The following is a 9,631-nucleotide window of genomic DNA, read 5'->3' on the forward strand; positions in this document are numbered from 1 at the left end:
AAGAAAACCAACATAAATCGTGTTTTTTCCGTTTCTGAGAGACACGACCGTGCCTCTCGCAGAAGCAAAAACGTGTCTCTCGCAGAAACAAAACCGTGCATTTCGTGGAAGAAAAAAACGTGTTTTTTCACAAAAAAATTCTTTTCAAAACTTTTTTGATCCAAAAACTAAGGAAAACCGGTGAAAAACTGAACAGTCGAAAAAATCCAAAAAATACCCGCTTAAAAAACCGAAAACACACGCGGAAATTAAAAAAATCCTGAAGGAGCGCCAGAGGACGACACGTGGCGGCGGCTGAGAGTGCGTCAAATAGCGCGCTCTCAGCCCACCCGCAAATGATTGTTGTGAGGCAACGCTTGTCAACTACTCCCTCTATTCCGAATTACTTATCGTAGGTATGGATGTATTTAGATGTATTTTAATTCTAGATACATCATTTTTGCGACGAGTAATTTAGAACGGAGGGAGTAGTTGCTCCGGTAATCCAAAGTCATTGATTTCGTACGGACGGCCCATGAAATACTAAGGCCCTAATTGATCGTTTTCTTTCACACTAAGGCCCAAATCGATCTTGTCTAGCTTTGCTTCTTCCCTGAGTCGTCGATTGCAGAGTTGCTTCTTTGACGAAGAAAAACTCGAGTCCAGGAAGCCTTCTTCACTCCTCCCCGTCCCATCGATTATCTGTGGCGGCCATGAGGGTAGCCTCCAGGGTGGTCGTCCTCGTCCGAGACTCCGCGGGCTACGGCGCAGCCCTCGCTGACGCGCTCCGGCCGTCGCCGGGGCTCACGAGGTTCGTTGCCCCGGAAAACCCTAACCTAGACCATCCAAAAACGTGCACCTTCTGTCAGCTTACCCTTGATCGGTGGATGTCCTTGCAGGGGTTCCTCGCCCTTCGATCTCCCTCTCGATAAGTACGGCCTCAACGGCGAGAAGGCCTCTGGCGAGCTCGTTAGCTTCTCTGACTCCAGTGGCTCTCCTCAGGTAAGCGGGTTTTCTCGCCATCTCACAGATCCAATTCGTTTGCTACAAAACTACATATATAACCAAACGGAAAGCCTTTTATGTTGGAATAAAAGGACTACGCTTCCTTGAACAAACATTTGTTGGGAAATCAGCTCCTCCCCTTTGAGCTGTCGCATAGGAGATCGCATGATTTCAGTTAGATATTTCAGACCAACGCCAGTTCAACTGAAAGATGATTTATGTGGTAATGTAGAAACTGTGTAATTTTCCAAGTTGTTGAACTGTTGAGCAATGTGTAGCAGTTGGGTTCAGAAACTTGGGAAGTTATGTCATCTTTAAGTGTTTGGTGGGCTGATCTGCTGAGCCAGTGAGTGTAATTTGGAGACAGAGAAAACTTAGAGCATCTCTAGCAGACCCCTTATATCCCACCGAACTGTAAAATAACCGCCAGTTTTCAGTTTTGGACGGAAGAAGTAGCCCGAACAGACACCTTATACACCTTTGACCTTTAGTTTTTTTAAGGGGTGCGGTAAAAAACAACTCCCGATCTGCAAAAACACAGTTTCCGCGTCCGCTTCTACGGTGCCCTGTATTGGGAGAAAGAAGTTGGCGGGAGCCCAACTGCCACGGAAAGATCTCCATGACCCGTCCGTGTCCGCCTTCCACGCCGCACCGGACGCCACCCACCCGCCCCGGGCCCCCGGCCGCCGGCCGCCCGCCCGCGTCTCTCCTGACAGAGGAGCTAGCTACGGCGACTCCGTCCGCTCAATCGATTCAGCTAGCTAGCTCCTGGATTGATTCGAGCTAGCTACGGCGACGGCGGCTCCATATTTGGCCGTTTGGATTGATTCGAGCTAGCTAGCTTCGTGCAAGTCGTCCTGGACGCCGGCGGCTCCGTATTTGGCCCTTTTATGCGCTATCTGCCGGCTTCGTGGGAGCGAGCTAGCTGACCGTGGACACGGCCGAGAGGAAGAAGACGTGGGGAAAAAATATAAGCGAGTATTCGGTTTTACAGTTTAAGTTTGAGGGGTTTGTTCGGCCGCAGCTCAAACCAACCCTTAAAATGCGTTTTCCGCGAACTGAAAACCGCGTTTTCAGTTCCGCGGTTTAAGGGGTCTGCTAGAGATGCTCTTAGCTGCTGAGAAACAGAGTATGATTTTGATCGTGCGATTGTATCTAAGTGTTTGGAGTGGAGTGTCATTCTTCTTTAGGTCCAGCATATGCTTTCATTGCCGCAACCTTAGCAACTTGTTGCTGTGCTCTGTCCCTGGCCATGTCCTTACTTCCATGACTTCACTTTGATACATTAGTTCAGAGTATGATTTAGCACAGAGTTCTGTTTTCATGGACGTAAAAAACCGCAGCCCGGTGCATGTAGGTCCTGCTTGCGCAGGGTCCGGGGAAGGGTCCGACCACTTCAGATCTTTTGTATGCAGCCTTTTCCTACATTTCTGCAAGATTCACTTTACCGCTGCGCCAGGGCTCCCCTTCTTTTCATGGATGTAATGCTCAAAATTAGCTTATACCATTTGACTATCACTGTAAGTTCATGCTAATAATGGAACAACTTGTGGTATTCCATTGCCTATGGAAAAGGCTTTTTATTGGCTTTCACATCTTTGATGATCATTTGCTAATGAAGAACTGAATATATTTTTGGCCTATTTTTTATGACATGGAACATTATTCCTTGCAACTAAAATCGAATTTTAAACAGCTGCTTATGGACGCCACATCCAAGCTACATTCAAGCCTGTTAATTTTTGGCAGGTGTCCTTTTTTGTTCTGCCTGACTATAGGCCTCCTGTTGCTGCATGTGCTATGAATGAGATTTTAGCATTGATTTCTTCTGAAGCTCCCTCCATCCAGCCCGTTCTGATTGTACCATTCATCACAAGACCATCAGGCTGTTTCCATGGAATGGTTAATGCAACCAAAACTGGGCAGTTAACTACACTTCACGCTGCTGAAATAGGGGCATCAAATGAGTTTACTCACTTGTTGGTTGATGGAAGTATTAAACCTCCCCCATCTTTGCAAATACGTAGTGAACCAATACAATGTTTGCTGGAAATAGTGCGGGTATTGAAGATACCCACAGTTCTTGTCACACCAGGTGGGCAGCACCAAGGCAAAAGTTCTTCAGACTCTGACCTTGAGGTACAACTTCCCTTTCCATTTTTGTATTTTCTCATTATCTTTTACTGGAGTTTCATGGAAAGTAATGGTACTTTATACAGAATAAAGGAAACGGGAAATTGCTATGGTAATTTTAGTGGCAAATTTAAGAGCTACTTCATACTAGGTTGCAGTCGTGAAAAGCTTACATGTGGTCTGCTACCTTGAAGCTACCATTAATGTTGGAACCTGCTGAACTATATAAAAGTTGTATACTGAGTAGGAAAAGTCTTGATGTCATCTTGTTTCCAAATAGAAAGCAAGAGTGTAGTGATGTTTGTGAAGGTTTACTCTAATGTCAACTAATGGTTTGTTTATTAGTTTTATATGTGGTATTATAATTGTACAAGAATTTGAACTCCATGATATTTCTATGGAGCAATAATTCACAAACCACAATGCACACCACCCATATTGAATAGAAAATTATATACTAAAAAGTGTTTGTTTGCTGTGAAAGAACTCGTCTTACGGCAATTCTGTCTGGTTTGTTACATAAGTTTGTTTGTGCTACCCCCTGACAATTTTCTATCCAAGTTGACTTTCTTGACATACCTATGATTCCAGTGCCTGTTTGCTCACCTAATCTCTCTGCCTATTGTTACTTCCAGGTGCTGCAGCGCGTGGGAGATCACGTAGCCAAGCACATCAACTTGGAGTTCTCCAAAGAAACTGTCATTGAGACAGGGGTTGAGAAATCAGCGAGCATTCAAGAACCCTGGCGTGAACTGTATCTGTGACGATTCTAAAACATATCGTCTTTGTGCCCTTATAAATAGATATCTTAACATTTTAGATTCGGATGTACTTTTTTTTTCTTTTTTTTGCGGGTGGAACCTATTCTGTTCATGGTGTGGTAGTGATGAATTATGTGATTTGTGCAAGGGGCTTGTAACACGAGCCACACTTAATTTTCCTTTACATCCAACTTGTTAAGAATTGCAATGTCGCATGTATGTGCTTCGTGATGTCTTGGATTTTGGGCCATACTGCCATAGTGCAGCAGTACGAATTCGTGTTTGGTACTTTTCTGAAGGAGAATGAAAATTTAGACGAGGGAGTTGTGACGAGATTAGATATAGGACGCGACATTTAATTTCCAATCCCTTGTTTGAGATGTGGGAATTTAAGAGATGTGCTTATTCCCTTGTTTGTTTAGTGGGAATTCATTCGGATGAGCTGAGATGACGACATGGTAAGTTATGATGGGTAAGGGGGGGGGGGGGGGGGGGGGCGGGAAAGAGATAGAGGGACATCTAGTGAAAGTTGTGGGGGTGGGGGGGGGGGGGGGGGGTATGTCGTGAAATCCTCCAAAATTCCTTCAGAAATCATAGTACATTGTTATTGTAAATAAAAGGTACAAAAAATTGAACTCTCTTATGGTTAACATTTAATAGGAAAGGAATATCACCTCGATATACAGCTTCTTTAGGCACGAAAACCATCTCAGGCAACTGACAATTTGATCCAGATTAGGACCGACAGATTCTAGTGCCAAGACCTTCACTATGCCCAGAATCTGGGTGAAACTTTGCTGGATGACAGACGAATATACATCTTCAAAACTAGAAATAATGTTGATATCAAGAAGGAGAGGTATAAGGCGATTGTTGTACCTGAAAGTAGTAGTATTTGACAGACGAGTAGCCCGCCACTGTCAATTTCTGCGCAGAAATAACATTGATTCTTGTTGGACCTTATTGATCAAGTAAAGTAATCTCTCAAGTGAAGGTATGTCCTCAATGATCATATTGTGGTCCATCTTTTGTGATCTCTCGTTGCAGCACGAGCAACAAACATAAATGGTCTGGAGAGTCCTGGAGATGATGTGCAAGGTACTCGACCAATTCATCGCCTGAAGACGAAGGAACTCGAGTGCAGTACAGTCGCGGAGTAGGCGCTTAATGTCATCCTTTGGGATGCAGACGGTGACGAGCTCGAGGTGCTTTAGTCGTGGTAGAAAAAGAGCGGGCACATCATTAGGGGGGATGGCAGTTCATGAACTTGGCGAGGTGCAGCGTGGGTGCGAAGTGAAGCACGGACGTTGGCAGCAAGCGCATATGCCCATCATTAAAACTGAACTTCTCAAGCTGATCTATGGCGGGGGATCAGAACCACTCGTCAAGCTTGGTTCGGTCCTTGCCATTGGAACGGAACTTGCCCGTGATAAGGCCTTTGATTGGGCCATGGTGACTGCCGAGAATCTGGGAGACGCATCCATACTTTGGCAATAGCCATGGCAGAGCTCGTGAGCGTCGAGGAGGTCGACAAGGGTGAGGAGCCATAGGGGGCGCCACCGCCGGGAAAGGGCGGCTATCCTCGCCCGATATTTGATTGGGAGGAGGGATATGATGACTCTCAACATATCATCGGGGAGGTTGTTGATGAAGTCTAGGCCTGCTAGAGTCGCTTGCGGTTCTTTCTCGACCCGTCTCCGCTTGTTGGCAGCCTCATTCTCCACCTCGCCGGCACGACGGAAACCTCTGTCTCCATATTCACGTCGTGCTCTGGTGCTTCAGCAGCCCCGGCGTCGCCACTCCCTCCGATGGGGCGCTTCGGCGGCATCCTCAAACACTGACGGCTCTGAGGACTCAGAGCGGCGTCGAGGATGCGGGCGGAGAGAGAGGATTGTGTCTGTGGCAAGGATGGAGGGTGCGGCCGCTCGGCTGCACCATTAATACAGACCAGTGGGAGCGAGGCGGGTGGCGGTCCAAGGCTGTCTCACTTCCCGATGAGAACGACTGCTTAATCTATGAATGCAATCTATGCTTAATTTTTGAATTTTAGTTGCAAAAATTAGATAGTGCCATTGATTTTTAGCCGCATATTTTAACAAATCGCAGTGTCTCTTGGCTTAGCGCCAAAGTCCGGCTTTAATTTGCATATCGTAATCTGAATAGTTTGCGTTGAAGAGATGCATAGATCCTGCGTTGAACAGCTTGCATGCTTCCCGATGAGCCTGCGCACCGGACTATGCTCGCACGCCTCCCGTTCAGTCAAGCAGCCGTCCGCATGAAACCTCCTATAGCCATTAAAACCAAGACACGTGGGGTCACGTGAATGGTTAACAGAATGCACACGGTTTGAATTATACAAACATTTGAGATATTAAAGTGTCAGCTATTTTTTCAAAATGACTTTGTTGGCTGTTATTCGAGTGCGCCTTCTCTCAAAGTGGACACGAAAAATATCACAACATGTCGGGTGCCATTCCATGATAGCATGCCAAGTTTCATAAATTTCAGACAAGTTTTCAATTTACTAGAATTTAAAAATCAGGTATCTCAACATTTTGCCGGCAATCAACAGGTGTTTGAAATTCATTCCTATTTCTTGCATAAGACCTAAACATGCGCCCAAGAACACCGATTTGATTTTTCAACCAATTTATATGCATTGGAGTATGTGCATGTATTTAAAATTTGAATTATGCACATAAAATGCCTAGAAAACTCAGTTAATATATAAAAATGTCCAAACGAACCCCGAAAAATTCCTAAATTAACACAACACTCATATTGTTCTATGTTGACACTAGAAAATTTTGGAAAACAATAACAGGCAACGGATATCGTTTCGTCCCCAAAGGTGGCACGTTCCCTACCAAAACCATCAGGCTTGTTGTGAGAAGCTCTGGTTTATGAGAAAGTTATACCCAAACCTGCCCCAAATGGGACAAAAATTTTACCACGGCATGTTGGGTGCCGATCCATAATACCATGACAAGTTTCATGAATTTTAGATGAGTTTTGGATTCACTAGAATTTAAAAACCAGGTATCTCAACGTTTTGTCTGTAATCAACAGTGCCCTGGTGTTTGAAATATATTCATATTTCTTGCATGGGACCTAAGCATGCATCCAAGGACACATATTTGATTTTTCAACCATTTTATATACACGGGAGCATGTGCATGTATTAAAAATTTGATTTATGCACATAAAATGCCTAGAAAACCTAGTTAATGTATAAAAATGTCCAAACGAACCCCGAAAAATTCCAAAACTTAACACAACACTCCTATTGTTCTATATTGACACTAGAATTTTTTGAAAGCAATAAGAGGCAACTGATATCGTTTCGTCGCCAAAGGTGGCACGTTCCCTATCGAAACCATCAAGCTTTGTTGTGAGAAACTCTGGTTTGTGAGAAACTTATACCCAAATCTGCCCCAAATGGGACAAAAAATTTACCACGGCATGTCAGGTGCCGCTCCATGATACCATGCCAAGTTTCATGAATTTCAGACGAGTTTTGGATTTACTAGAATTTAAAAACAAAATATCTCAACGTTTTGCCGGCAATCAACAGTTCCCTGGCGTTTGTAATTCATTCCCATTTCTTGCATGGGACCTAAGCATGCACCCAAGGACACAGATTTATTTTTTCAACCATTTTATATGCACGGGAGCATGTGCATGTATTTCAAATTTGAATTATGCACATAAAATGCCTAGTAAAATGTATAAAAATGTCCAAACGAACCCCGAAAAATTCCAAAACTTAACACAACACTCCTGATCTTCTGTGTTGACACAAGAATTTTTTTGAAAGCAATAAGAGGCAACGAATATCATTTCGTCCCCAAAGGTAGCACGTTCCCTACCGAAACCATCAGGCTTTGTTGTGAGAAGCTCTGGTTCGTGAGAAGCTTATACCCAAACCTGCCCCAAATGGGTAAATTTTTTACCACAGCATGTCAGGTGCCGCTCCATGATACCATGCCAAGTTTCATGAATTTCACACGAGTTTTGGATTGACTAGAATTTAAAAACCAGGTATCTCAACGTTTTGCTGGCAATCAACAGTGCCCTGGTGTTTTAAATTCATTCCCATTTCTTGCATGGGACCTAAGCATGCACCCAAGGACACATATTTGATTTTTAACCATTTTATATGCACGGGAGCGTGTGCGTGTATTTCAAATTAGAATTATGCACATAAAATGCCTAGAAAACCCAGTTAATGTATAAAAATGTCCAAATGAACCCCAAAAAATTCCAAAATTAACACAACACTCCTGTTGTTCTATGTTGACACTAGAAATTTTTTGAAAGCAATAAGAGGCCGTGGATATCGTTTCATCCCCAAATGTGGCACGTTCCCTACCGAAACCATCACGCTTGTTGTGAGAAGCTATGGTTTATAAGAAGCTTATACACAAACCTGCCGCAAATGGGACAAAGTTTTTACCACTTCATGTTGATGTTGCTCCATGATACCATGCCAAGTTTCATGAATTCAGACGAGTTTTGGATTTACTAGAATTTAACTCAACGTTTAATTTGCCGGCAATCAATAGTGCCCTGGTGTTTGAAATGCATTCCCATTTCTTGCATGGGACCTAAGCATGCACCCAAGGACACACATTTGATTTTTCAACCATTTTATATGCACTGGAGCATGTGCATGTATTTCAAATTTGAATTATGCACATAAAATGCCTAGAAAACCGAGTTAATGTATAAAAATGTCCAAACGCACCCCGAAAAAATCTAAAACTTAACACAACACTCATGTTGTTCTATGTTGATACTAGAAATTTTTTGAAAGCAATAAGAGGCAACGGATATCGTTTCGTCCCCAAAGGTGGCACGTTCCCTACCGAAACCATCAGGCTTGTTGTGAGAAGTTCTGGTTTGTGAGAAGCTTATACACAAACCTGCCCCAAATGGGACAAATTTTTTATGATGGCACGTTGATGCCGCTGCATGATACCATGCCCAGTTTCATGAATTTCAGACGAGTTTTGGATTTACTAGCATTTAAAAACTAGGTATCTCAACGTTTTGCCGGCAATCAACAGTGCCCTGGTGTTTGAAATTCATTCCCATTTCTTGCATGGGAACTAAGCATGCACCCAAGGCACATATTTGATTTTTCAACCAATTTATATGCACTGGAGCATGTGCATGTATTTCAAATTTGAATTATGCACATAAAATGCCTAGAAAACCCAGTTAATGTATAAAAATGTCCAAATGAACCCCGAAAAATTCCAAAACTTAACACAACACTCCTGTTGTTCTATGTTGACACTAGAAATTTTTTGAAAGCAATGAGAGGCAACGGATATCGTTTTGTCCCCAAAGGTGGCACGTTCCTTACCGAAACCATCAGGCTTGTTGTGAGAAGCTCTGGTTTGTGAGAAACTTATACCCAAAACCTGCCCCAAATGGGACAAAAAAATTACCACGGCATGTCGGGTGCCGCTCCTTAATACAACGATAAGTTTCATGAATTTCAGATGAGTTTTGGATTTACTAGAATTTAAAAACCAGGTATCTCAATGTTTTGCCTGCAATCAATAGTGCCCTGGTGTTTGAAATTCATTCATATTTCTTGCATGGGACCTAAGCATGCACCCAAGGACACACATTTGATTTTTCAACCATTTTATATGCACGGGAGCATGTGCATGTATTAAAAATTTGATTTATGTACATAAAATGCCTAGAAAACCCACTTAATGTATAAAAATGTCCAAACG

General features: G+C 43.3%; 1 protein-coding gene across 1 annotated transcript; it reads left to right on the forward strand.

Moving 5' to 3' along the window:
- The first annotated feature begins 572 nt into the window (after window positions 1-572).
- On the forward strand, window positions 573-4,109 carry LOC125513351. Its single transcript, XM_048678448.1, has 4 exons — window positions 573-790; window positions 879-981; window positions 2,734-3,123; window positions 3,753-4,109. Exons 1-4 carry the CDS (start codon window positions 693-695, stop codon window positions 3,879-3,881), a joined length of 720 nt encoding a protein of 239 aa, XP_048534405.1. The 5' UTR covers window positions 573-692; the 3' UTR covers window positions 3,882-4,109.
- The last annotated feature ends 5,522 nt before the right edge of the window (window positions 4,110-9,631 follow it).

Source organism: Triticum urartu, chromosome 6 (genome assembly GCF_003073215.2).
Source record: "Triticum urartu cultivar G1812 chromosome 6, Tu2.1, whole genome shotgun sequence".
Lineage (NCBI taxonomy): Eukaryota > Viridiplantae > Streptophyta > Magnoliopsida > Poales > Poaceae > Triticum > Triticum urartu.